Here is a 26,381-nt window from a genome sequence, read left to right as displayed (position 1 = left end):
AACCTTTAAATGTTTAAGTCGCTTAAGGTCACACTTTGATTTGAGATTCTAAAAGCTATTTAGAATTTACGATATTATGACCTAAATCTTGAATCTTGAATAAGCAATATGTTATACATTCAACATACAATTGGCAGAAAATGTCCTCCTAAATGATTCTTTACAAATAAATTCAAAATTGTCGACTTGAGCAGGACTCGGTACAGTTTTCATATACGCCGTACGAAAATTTCTCAGAAATATCAAAAGGAGAAAATTAATGTTTTGACCCTTAAAAATATATACATGTGTATATATATATATATATATATATATATATATATATATATATATATATATATATATATATATATATATATATATATATATATATATATATATATATATATATATATATATATATATATATATATATATATACATACATACATATACAAAGAGAAGGTATCAGTATGCCAATTACCATTAAAACAAGAGAATATTAAATAATCATCCGACCCAGAAAATATATGGCAACAATAAATATGTACAGATTCGGTATACATTACGATAAATTACTGCATCTTTATCATTCAACACAGCAGTTTTATAGTGACCTGGATGTTTACAAAGAGTTCTATTTATTCGTTTATCAATCTATGTATGTACACAATTCTAAGACTTTAAAACCAGAAAGCTTTCATCATTTCTTCGATTTCTTGGCACTTGTCGATCCGCTAGCGACAGAGTTAAGGAAATTTATCGATGACACGATCAGGGAGAAGGAAATGGAACTTTCGAATAAGGCTTCGCTTTCGAAAAAGGATACTGTTTATCTTTCCTTTCTTTGTCTCGAGGCGATTCGTGATCTTTTGGTTCCTGAAAAAATGAAAAACGTCTTTTACTACCGGTAACAGGAGATACGTAGATTAACCATCTGCATTTACAGTCAACCCCCGATAAAACAACAGGTTTTTTCTGGGAACAGAAATGTAGGCAGTAGTATATCAGGGGTTGACTGTACAGTAATACAATAGACTCGAGACCAGCGGGATCTTTATGGACCATGAAAATTGCTATGTCTTGATATATATCCCAGTTGGATGGTATAAAGGTCAGAAACATACTTCCAACCGGTTATCAACATCGCGATGCTAAATTCATACCTTTTTAACGTGTATCTTTCTGTCTTCATTTTTCTCAGAATACGATCTGTCGTGTGCTTTATCGCGACTACGTTCTTTATCTCGTATCGAATGCGGTGTTTCTGTACCGCTGATATTGTCTCCATTCGTTTTACTCGACCTTCCACCTGTCAACGAAAACCAGAACGAATCGGCGTAATGAAAATAATGTCAAATTTCTATGTCTCATTTCGTACGAACGACTCATACCTGGAGTAGATGATATTGAAGTGGACGCCTCATCGTTCCGCCGGCGTTTCGTTTCAATCGCTTCAATATCCGATGAACGATCCTGAAAACAGCGTTTATTACGTTGATTGATTATGATCGATCGTTATCATCTTATTCTCTGTACCGCGTTTAAGAGCATTAAATAATAATTATTATCTAACATAATTATCATTATGTTACATAATAAGAATGATAATTGAATAAAATGCTCATTAATAAGATAAGTTTTTCTAAGTTTCAACATAAACGTTACACGATTGTAACTATTCATTCAGTATTTTCTAATTGACTCGGTAAGGACTGTGTAAAAATTCTTCTCAGCTCCTAATAGAGTTATATCAATTCTAGTTAGCCCCAAATTGAGCTCAAATTTCAGAGATATTGGTGATTTCTTTTGAAACAATCCAATTCTATCAATCGACTAGCGGAGTCTACTGTAAACACGGATCAGACTCAAGAAACATACCCTTTTCCTCTCTAACTTTCTTTCCTTGTCTCGATCTCTTTCTTTCTCATATTGAGGACTCTTTAGAAAATAAATACAGTTCATGTATAAAACCTCTATGTTTATGTCCAGTACTTAAATAGCATTATAACTCGACCATCACCAGCCACGTGGAGGATACAGAATAGAGGAGGAATTCACAGAATCAAGTTTCAGAGCTGATTGATTAACGGGGACAGATTTGACACATACCTTCAGATCGATATCTTTACCAGACAAATCATCTTCCTGTAATCAAATGAATTCGAAAAGCTATCGTAAGAGGAAGTTTGATTTACGGTTAGGTGTGCGAGAAAGGGAAGGTATAAAGGATAGGTGAATATAATAGAATATATCAGCGTTAGAATTGAAATTCTACCTTAGTCGTATCAAGTTTTCTTCTTTTAAGATCTGAAATAAATGTTTTAAACATTAGTGATGTCGAACTTGGAATAATTACAAAACCACCGACCAATTCTACATTCTTCTATGATAAGATATGTAAAGAGACGCGGTATGAACTCTGCGAGTGAATCATGTTTACCTCTATCTCTATCTTCAATATTTCGAGGTGAATTTTCGACACTGCGTCGATGAGAATTCTGACTACCGATAGAAGTGACGCTCGGAGAACGATCGTCCAGTGATTGTTGTTTATGCGGATGATCGTCGCGCGTCGACGTGTGATGTTTATCGCGTTCCGCTTCGTGTTCGCGTCGTTCTTCTTTACGGCGCTCTTTCTCTTCGCGACGAGCTTCTTTCTTCTTTTCTTGTCGAGACGCCTTCGTTTCTTTCTCGCGACTGTGAGACTTTTCTTTGTCGCCTGTCGATGATATAAAATGGAATCATTAGTCGTAGCTAAATTACCGAAGTGAAAATTTGTCGAGTTTCTCTCGACAAAAACTTACTCGATTTTCGGTCCTCCTTACCATCGCCGTGACCACCACGTTCTTTATCTCTCGGTTCTTTCTGCGGTCGATCCTCGGCTTCACGTTTAACTTTTGCCCTGTCCTCTCCTCTCTCTCTCGTCTCCTTGCTACTGCTGCTCGACGACTTGGAATTTGAACTAAAAATTGATTAACAATTGTAGTGAATACCGATAATCAAGGTGGCGACTTCTATTTGACTAGCTCGGGCCGCCGAGTTATTGTTTCGAAGAGAAAGCATTTTTTCAATAATGTGAATATTTACCTCGACGGCTCCTTTTTCATATCGCGAATGTTGACTTTAGAATCGACGCTGTTCGACGTCGATTTACTCGAAGAATGCGCTTTGTTTTCAGTTTTCACCGACGGTTTACTTTCCGACGCTTTCTTGCCTTCTTTCGCTTTTCCATCGCGATCTTTAACTAAAAATACAACACAAACGATCAAGATACGTCATCGTTTTTTAGGCGGAAATCCGCTGCAAAAATCGAACTACAACACTAACCATCATCCTTCTTCGAGTGACTGTTCTCCTTCGAAGAAGAGGAGGCAGACGTTCCGTTTTCGACGACCGTCTTCGTCGTTTTCACCGTCGACAGTTTCGGCGCCTCCTTCACGTCTTTGATATGGAAATCTTGTTCGGCGACCCACGTGCTCTTTTTACTTTTCAATTGACCCGAATATCCGACCGCGATCGCGTAAATATCCGGTCGTTTTTCGCGTTCTTCTTCTTTGATTCGTTCGACGCGTCGTTCGAGAGCCTGACCGAACTGCTGAACCCGCGGGTAATGGGTTAATATCTGAAAATAGAAAAACACTCCTAAAAATTTCTAATCAACGATACATTCTCAAGTGTTCTCCGCAACAGGTTTTAGAGTGGCGGCCACCCCTTTCATTTTCACATCCACTCCTCTGAAAATCTGCCACCCATTGTAAATACATGTATCTTCGGCCCTGACCAGAGTGGATGTCAATATTCTATCAACGCCGATAATTGCTTTGAAGTACATTGAAAATGTAGATTACACCAAAAATTAAGCTCAAATTTTCTGTATTTTCATATCATCGAGCAGTAAATTTCATAAACCTTTGTAAACGTGACTTTGATGGTGGTTAACTAGATTTATTTCAGATAGATGAATCTGATGAAGCTATACTACTACGCACTAAGCTCATATACTTCAAATAAATCTAGTTAACCTTCAAACCACTATTTGTCTTTACGTTTACTGATTCAACACCAGATTAAAACGGCTCTTCTAAAACAAACCTTCGTCAGAACGATCAGTGCGTTTCTGATTTGCACGTAGTTCCCAGATTCTAGACACGCGACCATCGCCTTAGTGATCCTATAGTGCCATTTGTGACATACGTGGCGATAATTTTCATATTCCAACTGATCAGCTTTGTTGTTACTGTCGGCCCCTTTACGGAATACGGTAACAAAACCGGGAAATTGAGCGCACTCCTACAAAAAAATAAATCAATCAATCGATCGATTCAAATTCGAGAAAACTCAAAATCTCAAATTTCAAACTTTTTCATTCTCTGATAACAAGACTTGTACCGGTATTTATATCATTATATACTAATAATCATACAATTCAATTCAACCCGTAGTTTCTAAAACACGTCTTTTTAACAAACCTGATCATAGAGCAGTTTATTGGCATGCCAATGCATGATTGAATTGAGCGCCGAGCAGAGGAATCGGCCGTATCGATGAGCTTCATTTTCGGTACAACACGTCACAGTGTTCGTAACATCACAGAATATCTTAAGCAAAAAATAGATGTGAAAACACATTTAGAGAAAACTTGAGCAATAAAACCGCAGAACACTGGGGTTTGTACAGGGTCCCTACAGATCAGTCATTCCTGGATATATGGAGTTTGCAAGGAATTTAAAAGGATAAAATTTCAAATTTTGAGGAAGCGCCTGTCCCAACTGTACTGGTTTAAGCACAGTTTACTGTTCAACTACGAACTAGACAAAAATTTCTTATTGCCTTTTTCTCAAAATTGAAGGAGTTTTAAAGGAGATTCTGACATTTTGCTCAAATAAAAGGAATTTCTAGCACCTTTATATAGATTTTCCGTTTAGGAGTTTTCAAGGAATCAAGGAGTCGTAGGAGCCTGCTGTATCAGACTGGGAAACACGAAGAGGATAAATCCATAGCATCGGTTATGATTAAAAATCCACATTATGACTTAAATCACAAAACTCACTCGATCATAACATATCAACGTCGAGAAGTTTGGAGTTTTCAGCTGGTGCAGTATGTGTATAAACTTCGCGCAGAAGACGGCGTCCAGTCCAGAGAAACAGAGTCGAGGAAATATACACAACTGTAGAAATTGAGTGATCGTCTCATTCTTCGTCGAACCCTCTACAACATTCAACATATTCTTCAGATTTAGCAAACAAGAAAATAAACTTTGAATATTATACGTTGATGTTTTGGATAGAAGGATTCCACTTATTCCCAAAGGTTTATGTGATCAAATTTTCAAGCAAATCTCCTAAGGAGGGGTAGAAGAAGCATTCAACCCAAATGTGAGTGTAACAGCTTTTACTATGTTAATCATCAATAATGTTGGGGTTTTTTTTAATGTATATACCACACAGGCTATGACGTGTCCGAATCGATTACGAAAAAGTAAAATTCATCGAATAAATCACGAAATGGAAACTTACTCTGAGTGAACCAGGACTCGCGTTCCTGATCTAACCGAGCTATCACTCGTACGACGTGTTCCTCTTGTTTCTTTTTCTCCTCGCGTAAACGTTCGATCAACTGAGTACATCGATCTTTTTCTTTCTTCTTCTTACTTTGTACCTGAACGTAATCGGACAATCAAAAACATTTCACGTTTATCTGAAGGATAATTTGTAATGATTGAATAGCTATTTCATGGTCGGGACAAATGATCAGGGTGGTCACATTCTGCCAATTTACAATCCCTGATTTTGCCATGTTATAACAGAAAATTCCCTGAACAAATGCGAGGAATGTTAAAATGTTTCAATTTTTTCAAGTAGAGATAAAGAAATGGTCAAAAATATATCCAAATTCCCCGAGTTTTCCAGGTTTTTTACAAAATTTGTCAGAGTTTTCCCTGATTTTTTTCCAGATTTTTGATTCCATGAGTTTTTTGCGATGATTGACTTACAAGATCGTGATTGTATTCTATAGCACTGATTTGAATGTCGTATTGTTTTTGTTGTCTGCTGTACGCGGACGTTGGAACTTCGATATCGTACATCATTAACGTCCAAAACGTAACGTAAAACTGAGGGCTATAAATAGAAATAGACGAACATAAAATGATTATCGAGAACTTCAACAGAAATTAATGGGGTTACATTCAAAACAATAATTACCTGAGTTCATCCCATATTTTAGCCGTGTATAATGGTCGAACGGAATCTATCACACTTGATAATATCGCATTAGCCGCTTCTTGGTATCTTGTTGTCTATAAAATCATAAAGCTATGCATTACAAGAGTGGCCACTTTCCGCCAAATTAAAAATTCCCTGAGTTGCCCTTGTTATATCAGTAAACTCCGTGGGTGAATCCATGGAATTTCTAGCATGGTCAATAATGTATCTAAATTCCCTAGTTTCCCAGGATTTTTTACAAAATTTGTCAAATTCCCCGAGTTTTCCCTAATTTTTTTCTAGATTTTTCTGAGTCCCTGAGTTTACCAGGTTTTCCAGGTCAGTGGCCACCCGGATTACTTCTTGTTCAATGTCAATTTTTTAGACCCAGTGCCATTTCTATGATCAATCGTGAAGATTTATCTTAAAAACCAGCCACATTTATAACATTGCTAATAGAAACAAATGAGTTTATCCTGCGTCTGTACCCAGGAGAGTTCAACGTTCTCGCGCGTACCTTTTTCTGATCTGTGTCTTCTTCCTTGTTTTTTTTATCTTGTTTACGCAATTCCTCGTATTTCATCTAGAATTTAAAACAAAAAATTCGTTCTCGCTATCGAAACTCTTCCCGGGCGTTAATCGACGCGCGAAAACTTACGTTAGTCGAATGCGTGTAGGCGTGACGAGCTAGGAAAAACGCTGCATCAGGCGGTATATGATATATGCTGACTAATTCACCGATGGAGGGAAGCTTTTTAATATATTCATCGGTACTCATCTGCGTGGCGAGGAATGTTCCAAATTGTACGAGCGTATCTTGACACTGTCAGAAAATACATACATATATACATAAAGTACAATTTATTCGTGTACGACCTCGGTTAATCAATATCGCTCAGGCCCCGAGCTATTTAGTACAGATTCAGTGATGTGCAGATAGCAGATAATGCTTAGTTCTACAAATTAACTATAATTCATGTGAAATATGATTAAGCGAACAATAACTTGTACTTAACGGTTTAACAGATCTTAGAATTGCCTACTCAAAATTATGTGGCTACTAATAATGAAACAAGAAACCCCAATCCCAAACCAGGCACCATCATCACACACCATTACATTACTTTTCACTACAAATTTATGTTATCGACAGCTAATATGGATTACGCATAGAAATTGAACAAAAGGACCACGTATTTGTGTATGGAAGTGAAAATACGAATTACGGAGGACGAATTGGATACGAATTAAGCATGGTTTAACTGTGGATGAATTAACCGAGGTTGACAGTAAATATTCATAAGATTTATTTTACGCCAAAAATAAACGGTACGAAAAATCGAATTTTTACCTGATCGAATAGTTTCGCGACTAGTTTATTATGTCTGTTTGGTCCGTCTGAGAATATCGTGCAGTCTCTTTGCTGCGACATTAAATAACACAACGGTAAGGCTAACTCGTGTTCTAGAAGCGCTTCTTTAAGACGGGTCGATGATTTTTTCGTATTGCGAACTTGAGCAAAATATCCTCCCTAGAAATTTTACGACAACACGAACGGTTTTTAGATTTGAATCGTAAGAATGGGTCTTTACGACTTAAGGAGTCTAGAGATCATGTACCTCGATCCTGAGATTTTCTCCGCCAGCCATGGCAGCCAGTTGATCATCGCTGATATCTTCCGTAACCTCAATACCGGACATCTTGGTCATCACTTCCCTTAATATCAACATGTCGTAACTGAGAAAAATAAAACAGAAAAAAATATCATCAATTCAGTTTATTGAGTGTAAGTGTAAAGTGTATTGACAGGTAAACGAGTAGAGTTGTGGAGCAGCTGTGTTAACCATGTGGCAAATAAAAATCATTAAACTGTTAAGACAAATAGTACTATGGAGGTTGACCTGATTTTACTAAAAGTACAGACTTTTGCTACTGGTGCATAGTAGCTTCACCGAGGTAAAATGAGGGCAAATACTCTGCAAACTTTGCTACATTTCATGCTGTAGAAAATATCTGTTTTCATTTATGCAATAGTGATGAGACTGCGTATAATAATACACATGTACAATAATAATACACATGTATAATAATACACATGTACAATAATAATACACATGTATAATAATACACATGTACACTGCTCACCTTTTACCAGCTTTCAGCTGATTGATAACGTATTGCAACAATCCAGCCAACTCTATCTGATATTTACGACATATAGAACCAGCGAAATTGGCCAAACCTGGAAAAATCATACGAGACAAATTTCGATTAAACCGCACTTTTTTGCCGGTCATAATAAATGACGAATGACGCGACTACTCTCATAAAGAATTCTCTTACTTTGAATCCACGTAGATAGACTCGAATCGTCGTATTTCATGCGCTCTTTCTCGGGATTAGCCAACGCTTCGATAATACAATCTATTCAAACCGTTAAAGAAACCGAACGAGGATAAAGTCTTAGGCGTATTAGTCGTTTTATTCGCCGTATGAAAAGGATACACGCCAGTATATCGTACGATAACGATGTCAGGTATTTCAGCGAATCGACCACTGGCCCGATGAAGTTATCGTATTTCTGTATCTGCGACAAAACCTGCGAGAATACCAGACGTTATAATGTACCGTGTGAACGCGTCATATTCATACGAATTTCTAAGAATCGGAGGAAAAAATTTACATATTCGAAGATGATTCCCGGATTGTTGTGACTGAGTTTTCCGATCTGTCGACCGAGTGGTTTCACGTTCTCCTTCGTCAGGCGTCTGCAACGAGAATTTTTTAAAACATTCGTAAATAAATGAACGAGTACCGGCGCGTAATTGGACCGTAGACAGCAGAAATCGAGATACCTACTTCAGTATATACTTAGCTTTCTCAATACTATCTCCTTTTAAACGAATAAGTACAGCTTGACTCGAACAAGTGTCGTTTTTCCATTGTCCATACAGACGATACCTGATAGTAGCAGAATTTTTATAGATGCCATGTTAGCGTTAGTTTTAGGGATAATGCAGGCCCGTAGTGTGGCAGAATGGGGAAAAGCTTATAATTTGGTGCTCAGATATGGCTGCTTTATGACATTTCTCTTGATATAACAAAGGTCTATATACCGGTACAAACAAATTCAATATAAATGTATCTTGTTGTAAGTGCGATAGTTTTTTTGCCAAATAATATTCCTTAATTTAAACTGCTACGGGTCTATAACGGATAAAGATAGAGATTGATGCGTCTCTTTTTTTTACCTGTATTCATACGGGAACATTTTTACGAGGCACCAAACTTCTTCCGACATACAACAATTACCGTCCAATAGAGACAGACTCGGTAGAATGACCTCATCAATCAACGTTAACATACCGTAATACACGTCTTTCATGTTATTACTCTTCTCTTTTTCATCTTTCCACTATAAAACAACAACGATGAGAGAAGTGAGGCAGTCCATCAATTATACTTCTCCGAACAAAAAAAATGCTGCGTTTCGTTTAGGGATTAAAAATGGTTGTTTTTGTGCCTACCTTGGAAAGGAATTGGCGACATATTCGCATTACTTTCACCATCAATATAGGATCACAGCTAAGATGAGGACCGAGGTGGTAAAGTATCGGATACACTTTAGTCGCAAGGTCGTGATATGTTTCTGCCTGAGGAATCTTGGATGGAGGCAACTGCTGCGAGTGAGTCTTTTGCGTGAGGGCTTTTGGTAAACCATTATGTCTGAAAGTGAGAAAATTATACCAGAAATTTTTATTGTTTGCTGAAAGCTCTAATAATATTTTAGTACAATTCACTTGAATTTATAAAATGTTCGATATTCGTTATTTTTTTTCTATTTTCGTCAGTTTGATAAACGAGGAAATTCTGCTATCTTTTTATCCAATAGATGGCGCACATGATCAAAATCATCGATTGCAAAACATGAGATCAACATCTTTAGTAGAAGTTGAGTCAAGCGCATAAGCAACTCGCGAAGTGGCGGCGCCAGAAACATTGATTAACAACCAGCCCATAATTCAACGCCCTTCCGCTGAAACACACACTTACTTTCTATAAAGAGGCTCCATCACGTTATGGACCATTTTACATAGGGCCTGAGCGACAGGACGGTGTGAGGTAGCAAAATACGGAGGCAACCGACTGATTACGTTTTGAGCTTGTTCCCAATCTTCAATTTTCAACAGCGCTTCAATCAATCCGAGTTTCTGGTTGTAAACGTACTGCAAGTAAACACAACCATTTGATTGAAAATCCAAGTTTAAACAAAACGACGCAAACACGCGAGGATTTTTTTCCCCCCCGATTATTTACTCTCATGTTACCGTACGCGCATACCCGGGTAGACACCTACAACCGCTGCAGGCATCTACAATTCAATTATTCGTGTGAAGTGCCCGGTATGTTCCATGCACTGACCAATTAATAACGTACTTATATAGCTATCAGTCGAAAAGGCTTCATTAACGACCGTCTCTTTTCAGATCTTTTCAGATCTTTTCCGATTCGTAGCTGATTAAGAGCGAGAAACGAAAGTTGCCGATACAAGAAAAGTAAACGTCGTATTAATTCGAAAGAAACGAAAATAACGCCGATGGCGGAATCGGCGCGATCGTAACTTCCATCGTCGACGTTTCTACCTCTCGCGGTTACCCCCGATCCCGGGGCAGCTTCGAAAACGTGAGAATTAGAAATCTGCAATCCAATGAATTTCAGTGAAACAGAATTAACCTAGTTTATCATTATAATCGAATTAGACAGCGAATTTAATGTCCGCCTTTGATGCAATTTTCTACGCGAATAAACAGCGTCGATCGTGATCGTAACGACGAATTCATTTTCCCGGAAATCGAGCTCGCGAAACGGTCGACCTAGAAATGCAAACGATAGAGCGATATTTTCAAAGCTCATCCCCCTCCCTCCCTCCCCCCAAAGGTTTTTAAGGAACCGCAATGTCTGCTTCCACTCGTGTGTACGAGAGGAATATTCAAGGTTGGCGTTTCAATAACGTCTGATAGTTTATCCCGGGCGCCGGCTTAATTATGAAATGTTTTCAGTTTGATAACGCCGTAGGTCGTTTATTCGCGAAGTGATAACGAACTAAATTCGAATAGGCTATCGACCTTGAATTAGTAAATTCAATAATTCAAGGTCAACGCGTCGATGAATTCGAATTTTCGATTTCAAGCGTTTGAAACGACGATTTCGAACGCGATACTAAATTTGACACGTCGAGCAGACGCGTTCTCTCGCACTCGACGAGATTTATTTTGTATTTTCGAGTAGTCGTTGCAGTTACTTAGAGCCAGCAAATTCGTGTAGGTTGTTTTATGAGGCAATCATTTGGTCCATTAATTTGATCTCGGGCCGTCCGAATATCGGCGGCAGCAGCGTATATCGCGCGTTGTTGATTTATTGAAATAAATCACCGCAGCGCGTTACATTGTGTAACGACGAACTGACAGAGAAATGCACTCTCAGGTTTCCGTGCTATGAAGTCTGTATTAACCAGTCATTAATTGTCGGTATATCAGTGCGGCGTGATCTCAATAGTCGCGTTGCTGTTCTAGGCATCCTTCATCATCAGTCACCGGTTCGAAAAAATCCATCCCGCTTAAAAAATCATAGATCGAGCGAGCGTCGATGCAGTAGTTGAGATATACGGCCGTGTATCGCGGCGTAGTTGGAATGTTACAAACGACCGAGCGAATGTTTTGTGCAAAAAATCTGTATCCAACAAAAGGTTAATATCAGACAAATAATATACAGGGCTAACGAACAACCGCAATGATTACTTTCCTCGGTCATATTTCCCCTGACGCATTACTGTTACTGGCAATGAACTGACCGTTACTAGTTGCTGATACACGCTTGATACGATATCCATCTGATACCATGGTTCCCACAGTTATATAAATTCAAAATTCCCAAGTTTTTCCAAGTATTTCATGTTTGATTTTTCAATTTTCCCAAATGCAAATGAACACATATCGTCATGCTACAGTGAACATTTTAGAGGTAACTGGTTGATAAAGGTGATTTTCAAGGGAAATTGCTGAAGAAAGTTGCCCTTGGCAAATGCAATATGTGAAATGTAATGAATTTCCCAAATATTTCCCTGATTTGAGGAAAATTTTTCAAATTCCCAAATATTTCCAAACCGGGAATTATTGTCTCAAGATTCCCAAGTTTTTCCCAATTTCCCTGTTCAGTGGGAACCATGTTATACACTACTATCGTCCCGATTACATAAGCGTTTTTGACCGGGGCTCAATTTGACTCGTGAAACATTAAGCCCTGGCCTGGTGCCAAATGCCTCATGCCTGTTTAACTCATGTCTGATTTGGTCCACCCAAAAAACTCAGAAACACAGGTCAAATTTCGCCGATCAAAACCATCGAAACCAAGCCGTGCCAATTTTTTGCACTGGTCAATGCTGTGAATGCTAACTGGTTCTGGAAGTGACTCCCCTCACTTGCCACAGCATCTTCATTAGTAGCAACTGGGTGATTTACATTGTGAACAGGTTCTCTAATAAAGCACGCGCCAGATTCTTCTCAGGCCTGTTCTGGGCCAGTTCATAAGCGAGGTAATTTTCTGGCAAATTCTGCAGGCAATAAATGGAAATACGTAATAACATAGTCCCCTTGTTTATAGACGACAAATAAATGTCGTTCCAGTAGGAATAACAGGAATGTCCAGGTCATCATTTATTCATATCACTCAATAACGACTACAGCATTTTCCTCATCGTTGCCGGCTCTTACTGCGTTTCGTTGAAAAAATCAGCGACGTCATTTTTTTCTCATTTCGGATACGAACGTTCTTCGCTAAAACAGCTAGAAACCAACAAACAACTTCTCCTAATTAACCCTGACCCGTGTAGACAGGATGGCCACTTGTATTTGACAGATTTTTTTCCCTGACTGATCTGCTAAGAATCCAATCGATTAACCCAGTCAAATACGTAAGACATAGACAGAAACTGTTTGATTTTACGTGTAATCTCAACAAATTTCCCTAATTTTCACATTTTTAAGGAAAATTTCCGGACTTTCCAGGTATGCGGCCATCCGGGTGGACAGGATATCACAATTTGATTAAAGTCTTTTTATCAGGGTGATATGAAAAGGAGACATGATTCGGAGGTCGTGCGATCGAAACGTCGTCGCGACCAACGTCCTCGACATTACCTGTTCGTTTTTCGTTTCTTTCTCCGTTTCTTTCTCCTTTTCTTTATCTTCGTTCGCCTTGTCGACCAACGATACGACGTTCAGTTTACGTAAATACGCTTTCGCGTCGGAGATATCTCGTTTGTGTTGTTCGTTGATGTCGTTGTCCGACGGACGCAACTGAAAATACACGAAGGCAAAACGCGACGATAAGATGAAACGTCTGAATGATCACAGAGGGCAAATCAATCTAAATATATACAGTCGATTCCGCTCAAATCGGATCTTCTTTGTCCATGAAGACGAGTGATATCATCCGAGTTTGTTCTTTGGTATATATAATTCAGAGAGTTTATAGCATCTGCGTCTATGAAAAACAAGTTATCAAAGTTTATTTGATCGTCAGTGATCGTCAGAGATCGTCACATTTTGATAGAGAATATTCGAGCAATTTTGATCTTCAATATTTCACCAGGGCTGCCAACCTCTTGAAAAAGTGCTTTCAGTAAACAAGTTGATTAAAAACAAAAAAAATTGAAAATATGAAAGAAAATGCTCGAATCAATGCTAAGACCCTCAGTAACATCTTTCATACACATCAAACAAATCAATTCAGTATTCTCCAGCACAAAATAGAAACAAAGCATTGAAAATCAGGAGCAGTTATTAGCTCTGTTTCGACCTAACTGCACAGATACTCCCGAGTTCACAGAAGTGCTGTACTTATTGGCCAGTTGATTTACCACTGAGTCGGGATGGTTATCGAAACATATGAACAAAAATCCAATCAAAACTGTACTAATGCTCCATTCAAAAATTTCGTGGAAAATCATTGATTAGCTGTTTATAGTCGAGGGTAAAACGGTTTGCCACAATCAATAGGATTATTATAGGAGTGGTTTCACTATGTACACATGATCTGTATTGAATGGTCGAATTAAGGCGCTTTTTTTATTAATCAGAAGTCATTTTCATAGATAAACCGAGATGAATAAGCTTCACCCACACACAGTTCATGTTATTGTATATTATCTACTAAATGAATGATAATTGAATTCTTTCAATCATCAGCTATAATCAATAACGACATGATCACACGGAGACGATTTCGCCCGGATCCGGCCAAATTTGTCCCATGAATAAGTGGAGAGGAACCAGTTGTAATTCATTTGCCATAATTTGACCCATGCTAGAATTTGGCACAGACCTAGTCTGAAATTATAGGCCTGGCCGAATCTGGCTTAGATTAAACAGGCATGGGCCAAATTGGCACCAGTCCAAACCAGACCTAATCTTGCACAAGCCAAATTTGGCCTGAGCCAAAAACACTTGCGCAACTGTGGCTATATTTTCTGAATCGAATGTCAGTTGTGATTTTGCTAATCAACTCATAAAAAATTGTGCATAATTTAAAGCCGGAACTGTTTTTAATGAGATTATAATCCATCTTAGCGTATAGATACAGGATTAATCTTCGCTAGCACGGTTCGATGACTTGATCAGAATAGTCAGTTTCTAGCCAGTGGCTAGATTACTACCGCATTCAGGTTCTCTTTTTTGTTATCGCCGCCGACCGAGCTGAAAACATTCGCATTAATCTAGCAGCAATCGACAAGCATTGAATTTTCATCAGCGCCGACGCTTTGAGACTGTTATTGAGTAAATTCGTCGACTAAATGAATTCAGCGATTTCAACGCGGCTTTCGAACGCAATACGACGAACGAAAGCCGTCTGGTCAAGTGTGAGAGCACTCTCTTGTTTATTATCGCCGAATGAACTGAAAACTAAATTTCTCTTTGATGCGGCCGAAAAAATGGTTACTTTTTACGAGAAGCCATTAACGGGCGCAAATTTGCTAGTCGAAAGAGACTTGCGTTTGTTCTCCATTCGTCCTTGACGCTTAATACTTTTTCTTACAAGCGCGGAGAGTCTTTATTATAGAGCCTCGTCGATAAACAACGCAACTCAAAACCATATGTGAAGTCGGAAGTGTTAATGGAGTGGAAGCCAGCTGAAATCAAAGTTGTAAATCCTGCAAGCGTTCTAGAAAACCTTACAGGATGTCGTCCTCGCCGTGTGGTTTGATTGTTTTAAGACTCCCGATGACTACGACGTCCTTGAACAGTACTTAATTCTTACGGTGAAAATATTGAGAGCTTCGAACGAACAATAACAGAATAATCCTCATTCATCTCAACAAATAGGGAACAAAGGATCATGAATTTTACTCGCTTAATTTCGAGTACACTTCTCTCTTTCTATTCGCTCGAGCAAAAAGCAGTCCATTAGTCACATGAAGCCATGTTCTAAATCAAGTCTGCTCAAATTCAGGATGGACCAAACATTAACATCAGCATGAAATAAATTGGTCCCCAAAAAAAACTGATCCATTGCACATCAGTTCTAAATTACGGAGTTGACCATATCTGTGTGTATGAATTGAAACTTCGCTTTCATTACCTGTCAGTTAGTATTGAGTCTAGACCACTGATTTAAAAGCGAATGATGCACCACAAAGTCTTTATGAACTTTTAATGCACAGGTCTGGATTGATCTGCTCAAAATTGGTCCATTCCAGGTACGAGGGCCAAATTAGAACCTGTGAAAGTAAATGCGACTGTAACACATTTAGTCTGTCTGATATACACACCGGTATACATAGGATGAGATAAATGTAATCTCAAACATTTACCTGCAAGGGGAAGGTACCTGAAATCTACTCTTATTGATCTTAGAAGTTCAGCTGGCAAATTAAAGACCATCACAATACTCAAGGCAAATAAACCCTGGATGCCTGCAATTATTAGCATTTATGATTAGAATCTTATTTCGGAAAGGTTGACGACCGAATTCATCGCAGTCCGATCGCAATGGAAGACGAAAATGCAAAATCTTCGCACATCCAACGGTTTCGAAATTGGAAACTCTAGCGCGAATGTTTAAATTTGAATTTCGATCGGAAGAGGCTGTCACGGGAAATAGGCAATCTTAACAGTATCCAATATATATGTGATGTTGACGTCGTCCCAACTGAAGAGCCAATTACAACATGTTGAATACTGTATGGAATACTGATGTATGAGACCCAGCGAGGTGGTAGTCATCTACCTGACAGATCATAATGCCCAGTCAGTCAGTGTTCAGCGTGTCTGATAACATCAGATTGACCCGTACTAAAACTAGTTGAGTAATTTGTGTGTTTACGATAAACGATATTCAGCCTTAGCCTTTATGAACTATCTACAGAAAACATTAATTTCTTGGAAAAACAAATCCGCAGCGTAAGACCTCGTTTAAATCGACAAACTAGGATTGGCGAAAATGATCCGGATAAAAACACAGTTATAAGTCAGTAAAACGATTTCAATTTTTGTCTCAGTCAAAAGTTGTTCGTGTCAGGATGTAGGCGAGGTTTACTGCATCTCTCGACGCCAGTTCATTATTTAGTAAATTCTCTCTTCAAGTCAAATTTTAGTTGACTGCTGTAGAAGCAACACGGGTAAAACGTAATTCTCAGAATATCGTTAATATTCAGACGAGCTGTAGAACGGAAGAAAGGCAAAAAGAAGCGGTAAGAACAGTGAGAATTTTTAAGTAACACCTTCACGAATTCCCCGAAACGAAAGTAGCTCAAGAACGCCGCCGGAATATTCCACGTCGAACTCGCGCGACCCGTATTTCACGACGATAGATTTCAATGATTGCTACCGTGTAAGCATTCAATTATGAACAAGGGGGTATACGAGCGTTTATGTTTCGTAATTGAATTTCAAGCGTAGGATTAAATCCCGAGGCTGATTTTACGCTCGGGGGGGGGGGGGGCTGAGAGGGGGTATGTATAGAACGCCCGTTGAGAATGTAACTGTATGTGACAGCGTCGAGAAGTCCGATATTCAGAACACTAAATATCGCATTAAATCAGCGTCAAAGTGATGATAAAAATTCGGATTCGTGTCTACCTGAATAAATCCGAAAACGTTAACGTCATAAATATGCAAACATTCAGCCGTTATATTTGAAATTTGAAATAAGGTTTCATTCTAAATCGAACTGCGCAAATCTGGGGGGGGGGGGCAAAAAGGCAATCACGGATCATTAGTAGACAGCGTTAATTAATTACATGAATAATTTGTTTCCTTCCGACTAAACGCGCAGCAAGCCGAACGCGTTAATGTCAGTAGGACGCGATTAAATGCGGGAAAGTCAGTTCCGCTCGGGTCGGGACCGCATCGGGGCTTCTAATAGGTTTCTGATGCAGTTCTAAGTGCGCCGGAACGAGGCAACGGAAAGAACTCGTTCGTTATTTACACCAACAATAAGCCAAACGAACGCATCTATTACTGGATAATGACTCGCGTGTTCAACGAAAGACGTTTTTAAGATACTTGTCGTAATTGATGCCCAGATTCAAACCCGGTAATCACATAATTTATGTGTCACTTTTCGATCACCATCTTCCGGTAGACGAATTCAAAATAGCTTATATAAGTGGATGAAAGACCTGGGAGAGAGGTGTAGTCATATACACTGGATATATTAATGTTTATTTGACTTGTCAATGTATATCAGTACATGACTGCTGAATGTGTCAGTGTTAGTTGAATGACATGATATATGACATTTATATATGACATGGAAGACCATATTGTCGAGCATCTGCTGACTAATATTCCATATTGTTTGCTGAACTGACAGATAAAAAAACTACCCCACGTATTTATATCGACAGTTATCATTAGTACACTTTCCTCAGTGAAAGGTTCACCTGCCAATAGCTCTGAGTGTAGGATCAGATCAGCTGGCCAACTAGGACTATGATGTCACTAGTTGTCAGGTGATGTAGGGTATAGGATATGACTGGCCAGTCCACTGGTCAGTTGACCACGTGATGTCTACAATCTACAACGACATATACCTGAACGAATTATGACATTTGCTTCATCGATATGAGTTTATAAGTTAAAGCCTGTGACAGATTGGGCGCATTGTACTCAATCACCAGCAAATCCCTGCAGCAAATGATTCGTCTAGTCCATCACAAGCTCAAGTTTCCAAGGTAGTTCATCTACAAGAATAATTACTCGGGACACAACCAACATATCCGAAAGAGTTGTCATGGAACAACCTGTTCATGAAAAACTCCCTCTGGTGCTGAATGGACATGCCTGAATTGTCTCAGATAAAATGTAACAAAATACAGATGGGGGGGTCTATCACCAGAAAATGAAGTTCTTTGCGATTGCAGCCTTTAGCAACAGGCGATGGAGTGTTCTCCGCTTGAGGCGCCGTGCACCAGAGAAGACCTGCAGACATATTATAACAACACTGCTAAGCTGTGTGTCCACAAATGAAAGGGGCTTAGTATCTGACTTATGCGTTAATACGATTGTTAACTCAGGAAATTGTCAAGTCAGGAAATTAACTTTGAAGTGGTCTACTGTTTATAGTTTCCGGAGAATGGCTTTTCATCCGGAATCGAAACGGTGAATTCCGCGGCGTTTGAGGTTCAGTTGAAGGTACGTTGCGAGATAAATGATACGCAGTGTTTTTTTCTCGATAAACCGAAGAATCCATGCAGTATTGAGAGCTGGTTCCATTAACGCGCCGTGAAGCCAAACTCACGTAGAGACAATTTATAACGAAGGAAACAGACATTAGCCGACGAAATGAAGCGTATGGAGAATATTTCAGTGGCTTTTTGCGCATCAAAATAGAAGGATTTGTTTCGGAATCAGATCGCACGAGCGTTCACACATGGGCAAAATGGATCAATATGGCATGAGCAAAACAGCGGACCAGGCCTGTGCCAAATTTCAGTAAAGGGTCCAATTGTTACACACGAATCCTAAGTGGTTCCCTAAGTGATTCACTTAGCTTAGTTTAAGCATGGACTCTAAAACAAATAGCATTGTATAGCATCAAGTGAATGGTTTACAATGTGAACCCGCTCTATACTTAGGCACAAATCTGACTCGGGCCTGGGCCTGGTCCTGGTCCCCATGTGTTCGCGGCTACAGAACATTCCAATGGATTATTGCACTGGTCACAATCGAAGGATTGATTCAGATTCACAGTATGACTATTTATGTTTCTAGCGAAGAGATATCTTCTGTGTCACTGAGGAACATTCGAAGACTGTTTTAGCAAAATGAATACAAGTTAGCGTGGCTGATGTATATAAAGGCTAAGAGTTAATTAGCGGTAAATGCGCCGGAGAATTCAAAAGATGAAGGAATGACTTTCCATCGGGAAATAACAGCAGTAAAAACTCGCATACATATTTCATGGCTACTATTAACGTATAACCGCGAGATTCCCGCGAGATTCCCGTGAGATTCCCGCGAGACCGTTCGAATCCATTCCTATTCATATCCGCTTCAACGAGTCCATTCCCAAGATTCGGCTCGCGAGATTAAATTCGTGTACCTCCATTAACGCCGAGCTTCAAGTCGGAAAAATCCATCAAGATTAAGAAAGAGTAACCGCGCGCCTTCGCTGTATGAGGCGAATCGCTCGTGCAGGCACCGGGGACTACTCGAAAATCATAAATCATCTTATAAGCTCCCTAAATCCTGAGACCGGGTTTCACCTGCCAACGCGAAATCAATGCGCGATCTTAAAACTTTAAGAAATATCATCGGCTTAAGATTGAATATTCAAACAGGTGGCGATAACTAATAACTCTTCAAAACAAAGACCAATTCCTTGACGTGCGCGCGATAAAAACGATTATAGAAATAACTGTAATGAAGGTTTTACCGTTTACATTAAAGATTTAAGATTAATAAAATCATGGAGATGGCTAGGACAAGGCGAATTTCATGGGTTTCCATAAATTGTCAATTTTGGTCTACCGAATTCGATTACATACAAATTACACGAAGAATGATCAGCCTAGTTTGTGTTTACTGTTAAAACAATGTGCAATCAAGATTAAAGAGATCAAAATCACATATTTTTTGTTGATCATAAAAGAACAAGAGTTTGAACACAGATCTTAGAAAGCTCTTCGATAAGATTGAAGAATGTAAAATGGCTGAACGGGCTGAAACTCTTAATCAGAAGCTGAAGGTGTTTGAACGTAAATCGTTGACGCAAGATGGTCGGACAGTTTGCGCCAGTATTGATATATTTCAATTATCCGCAATCATTCCGAAGGTAAATATCCTAAGTACATATTAGACTCTTAACGCTATTTCATATGCATGATATACGTATAGAGAACCCGAGCTATACGAGTACGTTTATGCCACTACATAAGTGCGATATTGTTCCCGTTTTCTGACAACGACGACGGAGGAATATTAGTTCACATCATGCATGAAACCAACGGACCCTCAAGACGACCGAACGCTATCCTTTGTATATCGAATCGTAGATAAAAAAAAATCATAAATCTTCAGAGAAACTGTTTCGCTGTTAGAAGCAGCAGAATCATAGAAGCCATCAAGTATGAAGTGAAAGAAAATCCATTTCTTGACGAACAATTGATGATATCTTATATTTATTATTAATCTAATGAAACCGTTTCGATATTGATCTAGATCTCATCATTAGAGAAACCGTTATTATGAAAACATGAATTTCTCTCCCTAACTGTTGAAGATAGTTAGATTAATCGCGAAATCGTTAGATCCGATGATCTGTCGTCATCATTCTTCTATCAGTCATAGATTTCTAGAATTTCTAGTGTTCAATTCAAGAACAGACATCAAGCAAATTTCTAAACGGCAAAACTTGAGTTTGTTTCTAAATTCTCACGAGCGAACTGCCAATAAAGTGACCACGATCAGCGAAATGAAATGAGCGTAGAACTCTGTGTATCGGCGAAAATCGTCATTTCTTTTGTTTTGCGTATGACTGTACAGTGTCATAGGAGTGTTGGGCCAATTATACGAAGCGGCACCCGGCTCGGGCACCGCGGGCGAAGCTGGGTTACGTCTAATTATTGCCTGCCGATTTCAAACATTAATGAGTGACCGGCGGGTATAAGCACGACAGTGACATTAAACCAGGCCGCAATAACCCCTCACAGCTATATACACTCAAGAACACTAGTTCGGTTCATATCTTTTGCTCCATAACCCGCTTGCTCGCTGCTCGTTTGTGAGGCACTACAGCAGCAGCAGCAGCAGCAGCAGCAGCAACAATGGCGATGATTTTTAATCAAAACAAATGTTACAAATGAAGCAAACTGGATCGCGAGAGGCTAAAATTTTCCACCTCATATCTTAACCCTTTCAATGCATCTACACCGCATGACGGCGTATAAATTGATGATGGATTTTGCTAGAACACCATCATGCGGTGTATAGATATTATTAGTAAACCCATTTTGTCCCTATTGAAAGATGGCAGCACCTTTCAAACATAGTGGGATATTAGTAACTAACAATACACCGCACCGGGGAGTAGAGGCACTAAAGCATTATGCCCATCATACAACAGCCTGGGGTGGAAGTTTTCAAAATTTTCAAACAATCTCCAGCAGTTCAGAGTCATTAATTAGGTTACCGAAAGGGTTAACGCGTCGATCGAAGGTTGGTCATAAAACCCGAACCGGTCACCAATACAGAAAACAGACCCAGTTCTCGAATATGAGACCGTCTCAAACCGTATACTCCTAAACCCGGTCATGATTTAGGGAGAATCAATTCGGTAACTATAACGATATCGAAGAACGGCTATAAAACCGGAAACAGTCGCTTAATTTATCAAAAATTCCGAAAACGATCGGTCGGTTCTCGTATGCAACATTGACTGCAACTCGCTCGTACTGTATACTAATCACCTGTTTTATCGGTCATGATTTAGAAAAAGACCCGCCGGGATCATTCATTTGTCTCCGGTAAATAAGAGCCCCTGAATCATTACGCTACTACACGACTCGGGTACACGATGAGCAAAATAGTGTCGCGTGTGCGAATCTGTAGAGATCACACAGAAATAGGTAACGATGATGATGGCGACGACGATACCCGGCGTAAACTGTGTGAAAACCAGTCGATATATCGATAGTAATAACACACAGCTACGTGAAATGATCTTCCACCGCATCGAGAAAATCGAGAAAAACTTCGTAAAAACGCAGCTGAATTTACGAGGTTCCGTGGAACCTTGTCGGAACGAATTTCACGCTACCAACCAGAACTCAAGTGTCACCAGTTTCAGCCCATTTACAAATCCCCCTGGGTTTTCCCCAATTTTTCCTTGTGATTACACAAAATTCCACGAGTGAATCAAGAGAAATTTCTAAGTTTGAAATGTAAAAATCTCATTCATTTTTCATTGAATCACTTAATGATAAAGAAGTGGCGTAGTCAATAGCATATCCAAATTTCCAGGTTTTTGGTGAAATTTACCAATTCCCCAAGTTGTCCAGGTTTTGCAGGTCAGGAGCTACTAAATTAACTGGTAGTTCATTATATCCACGGTATGCAATCATCAAGATCATCAAAATTGAATAAACAATAGATCTGAGGTCATTTTAATGAGGTTCCGCTGTATGAAGTCAGGGGGGGGGGTAGGGGAGGCGGTGGCCAGTTTTCTCCAGGGAGATTGCTGTTATTGTACAATATAATGATCCCCATCCGTAGCAGGGACAAAATAATTCATCGAAGAAAACAAAAAGTCGTATAAATCACAAAGTCAATCAGTACAACAGCCGCGAAAACCTAGGTGCAATTTCACCATGATTTACTCAACAACGCATGAAAAAAAAAACTGATAATCTGAGATTTTACTGCTGGATAATGTGATTCATAAGATGACAAATTGTCCCTTGACAGTTGTAAAATTTCATGCCTGTAAACGCAAACCTTTGTTAAAAGCCCCTTCCTTCCCACCACCCCCACCTCCTCCCCACCACCCCCAGTCATAAATCCTGTTCGCGTCACGTTATCTTTTCCCAGTAACGAAGTTTCTTCGACAGTTTCACGCGTTCCTTAGTGACCCATGAAAAATATCGTATCGCAACCATCCACCCACATAACGCGCTTCCAGCATCTACCCTCGAAATCTTCAACAGAAGAGGTACCGTTCCGCGCGGGGAGCGCTTTTCACCGGCGAATTTACCCGTCGAAGCAGAAAAGAATCGGTTTGAAAAATGAAAAAAGCAACAGGTTCCAACGCCGGCGCGATGTAAGTCTAGTCAACTTCAAGCTGTTTCCGTCAATTGATTTGTGTAAGTTCATTGTAAAAGGCTGTCACAATAAATGAATGATGACCGATCGAATTTCATTCCAAACAAATATGCTCTCGCGCGCTCTCTCTCACTCTCTCTGTTTTTTCATCGACGATGCGATTGGTAATTTAACCAGACTTTAACCGAAACCATTCGCCAACGAAACCAGTCAACGGGAAAATTGAATTTAAAAAAATTGTTTTGTATTTGATAACCGCGTTTGAATTTTAGAATCGATTGCAGCTGATGTGAACAGCAGCGTTCTACTTAACTACCAACTACCGTGAAATATAGAACTTTTTTTCAATTTTTAATTTCTTTTGGCATCACCTGCAGTTAATGGATATAGACATAGACTTTTAGGCTCGTTTTTTCTCGTTTTTGCTGAGCTTAATTTACGGTTGGCCTAGCCGGCCACCTGGCTATACAGGCCACCCTGTACATTAGTTTTGAAAAAAATTATGATCAAGCTTACATAAGAGACCCAACAGCTATAGAAATAAAATCATCGCAAATTTTATATAAAAATGACCCAGTCGATTAGGTCAGGAGAAATAAGGTATTTATTTCCTATTTCAGCCTGATGAAAATTCATTAAAATCTATTATTCTGACATTTCGGAAAGATTCCTTCTTATCATTTTTGGATTTTTTCAAAATCATCAATATGAAAAATTTAAGATGCAAACAACCAAAACATCAGAAAAACAGATTTTGGTTGTGAAATCTTTCGAAATCAACTTCTTCAAGAGATGAAAACCTCGTGATTCTTACTACGAGTTATTTAATATTGCGCTGGCTTTTAACTTCTTGATATTCGAGAGAAAGAAATCGACTTAAATCGAGATGAAAAATCGGGCAAAAACATCGAACGAATTCGCGCGAGTTCAATAAACAACACAAAAATGTGTCCTGCAAAAACGGTAATCTTGTAAAATTCAACTCTACATTTCATCATCGCTTTTCACCGCATCATCGTTTCAAAACAGGCAGAACGAAAAAGATATGACAAACACGTTCAAAAATATAACCTCCCATTATTCAGAAAAAAATCAATGATGATCTTCAATACTCAAATACGGATCCATTACATGTTTGAAATACTCAAACAGTTTTCCTTTCTACAAAGCGAGATATTTCATTGCACCGGTATCATCCATCCTCCAGTCCTCCTCCAGTCCTCCTCCAGTCCTCCTCCAGTCCTCCAGTCAATAATAAACAATTACTATACACCGCTGAACACGCATTAAACACACTCATGTTTGCCCTGAAGCGTAGGCGCAAAAATCCAATTGAATTATATATCATATGAAATTACCTTTTCTTTGTTTGTTTTTCTTAATTTATCGCAATTTTACGGGTAAAACATCGAAATCAGTTAATGAGAACTGAAATAAAATTCGTTTTCTTTACCATATAAGGAGTTTTCAGGGAATCTGAGTGAGCCTAAGAATAGACCTTAGTTTTTTTAACTCTCGAGGAAATGTACCGCTTGCGTGAAGGACACTTGATAAGTTTCAGGTTTTGTTTTTTAATCATCTGATCCGTGAAATACGATGAGCACCGCACCGCGCCGCGCCGCGCCGCACCGCGCCGCACCGCACCGCACCGCAATGCACCGCTGACGTTGAACATGTCTCTGGTATCATACGTGTACTACAAGAAATCCAATCATGAACGCTGTCCTTGTTGCACTGCGTTTAATGCAATTCCGTCGTTTTTTTTTATTTGATAAAATGATTTGCCCGCGATGAAAACGACTGATAAATGTCGCCGCCGCCGGAATAACATTAGTCTCCCCCGAGAAAAAAAAACCACCATCTCACCGGCAGAAGCTTTGATTGCGACGATTGTACCTGATTATCTAATAAACCGATGAATAATCAACAGAAAACGAAATGAATAAAAGAAAACTATTGTGGAACACCGAGCACCGGTTAACGGGTGACAAGGTGGAAATCATTTTCAAGTGGACTGCACTCTTCAGGGTACAACACTGTATTCATAAATTTCGAGTACTCCAGCTGAATTAATTGGTCGATAAATGTATGTCCATAAACGAAGGCCGCGGCTCTTGACGATCACATCATGATTTCTGAGGTCCTGATGCTTGTCATATTCAAAGTATTATCATATCTATATATCTTTAATAATCATCCAATCAAATCAGCAGATACCCGACTGAATTTAAGTCAATGTTACGCAGAAACATTAGGCTTACAACTATAAACATATTAACAATAAAAACATTCGATGTTTTCTATAAGTTTGTTCATTTAGTTAGCGGTCGACCTATGCTATATCAACGGAAATCAGAGGCCATATGTGAGCATCAAATTTTCAAAAGTTTTCTGATGGAGGGCACCATTCAGTTCAAGGCCAGGAATAGTTTTTAGTTTGTTTTTAATACAGGCCGATAATTACGACCGATCTAATGAACCTTCATCGTACGTCTATTATTCATGCTCAATTACTATGTTTTTTTGTTTCATGGTTTTAATGGATTCACGTAGCGCGACGGTGACTGGTGACTGATGACACTCAGTGAGCTACTCGCAGCCTCCAATATATTACATAAACACATATACTGTCATTACCGATACAACTGACTCCGATAAATGACAACAACATTAATCAAAGGATGCATTTTAAAACAATTTAGTTGCTTGATGACTACTATTTCAGTTACTGCTAGTGACTACTATTTCAGTAAGTGCTAGTGACTACTATTTCAGTAACTGCTAGTGACTACTATTTCAGTAAGTGCTAGTGACTACTATTTCAGTAAGTGCTAGTGACTACTATTTCAGTAAGTGCTAGTGACTACTATTTCAG

At 39.0% G+C, this 26,381-nt stretch overlaps 1 protein-coding gene across 4 annotated transcripts in view; it reads right to left on the bottom strand.

Annotated features, from left to right (window-relative positions):
- Positions 1-439: 439 nt before the first annotated feature.
- The window catches only part of LOC141904926 (THO complex subunit 2-like), a 55,811-nt gene continuing 29,869 nt past the window's right edge, over positions 440-26,381 (bottom strand). For 2 of the 4 annotated variants that reach the window (XM_074793551.1, XM_074793555.1), the window contains 30 exons: positions 13,385-13,543; positions 10,242-10,414; positions 9,716-9,914; positions 9,440-9,603; positions 9,048-9,149; positions 8,872-8,956; positions 8,694-8,787; positions 8,532-8,612; positions 8,334-8,430; positions 7,808-7,925; positions 7,540-7,719; positions 6,847-7,011; positions 6,706-6,771; positions 6,189-6,283; positions 5,978-6,104; positions 5,502-5,643; positions 5,033-5,193; positions 4,452-4,580; positions 4,075-4,272; positions 3,310-3,604; positions 3,070-3,226; positions 2,787-2,944; positions 2,423-2,701; positions 2,258-2,289; positions 2,092-2,127; positions 1,861-1,920; positions 1,374-1,455; positions 1,146-1,291; positions 809-858; positions 440-716 (listed from right to left, as the gene is read on the bottom strand). In XM_074793551.1, coding sequence (XP_074649652.1) covers positions 683-716; positions 809-858; positions 1,146-1,291; positions 1,374-1,455; positions 1,861-1,920; positions 2,092-2,127; positions 2,258-2,289; positions 2,423-2,701; positions 2,787-2,944; positions 3,070-3,226; positions 3,310-3,604; positions 4,075-4,272; positions 4,452-4,580; positions 5,033-5,193; positions 5,502-5,643; positions 5,978-6,104; positions 6,189-6,283; positions 6,706-6,771; positions 6,847-7,011; positions 7,540-7,719; positions 7,808-7,925; positions 8,334-8,430; positions 8,532-8,612; positions 8,694-8,787; positions 8,872-8,956; positions 9,048-9,149; positions 9,440-9,603; positions 9,716-9,914; positions 10,242-10,414; positions 13,385-13,543 — 3,864 coding nt within the window. In that variant the 3' untranslated portion in view covers positions 440-682. The remainder of the gene's footprint in view (positions 717-808; positions 859-1,145; positions 1,292-1,373; positions 1,456-1,860; positions 1,921-2,091; positions 2,128-2,257; positions 2,290-2,422; positions 2,702-2,786; positions 2,945-3,069; positions 3,227-3,309; positions 3,605-4,074; positions 4,273-4,451; positions 4,581-5,032; positions 5,194-5,501; positions 5,644-5,977; positions 6,105-6,188; positions 6,284-6,705; positions 6,772-6,846; positions 7,012-7,539; positions 7,720-7,807; positions 7,926-8,333; positions 8,431-8,531; positions 8,613-8,693; positions 8,788-8,871; positions 8,957-9,047; positions 9,150-9,439; positions 9,604-9,715; positions 9,915-10,241; positions 10,415-13,384; positions 13,544-26,381) is intronic. The other 2 variants (XM_074793552.1, XM_074793553.1) reach the window with 2 other exon arrangements.

Source organism: Tubulanus polymorphus, chromosome 5 (assembly GCF_964204645.1).
Source record: "Tubulanus polymorphus chromosome 5, tnTubPoly1.2, whole genome shotgun sequence".
NCBI lineage: Eukaryota > Metazoa > Nemertea > Palaeonemertea > Tubulaniformes > Tubulanidae > Tubulanus > Tubulanus polymorphus.
Note: the sequence above shows the minus strand (reverse complement) of the source record. Positions and strands in the feature narration are given on the sequence as shown.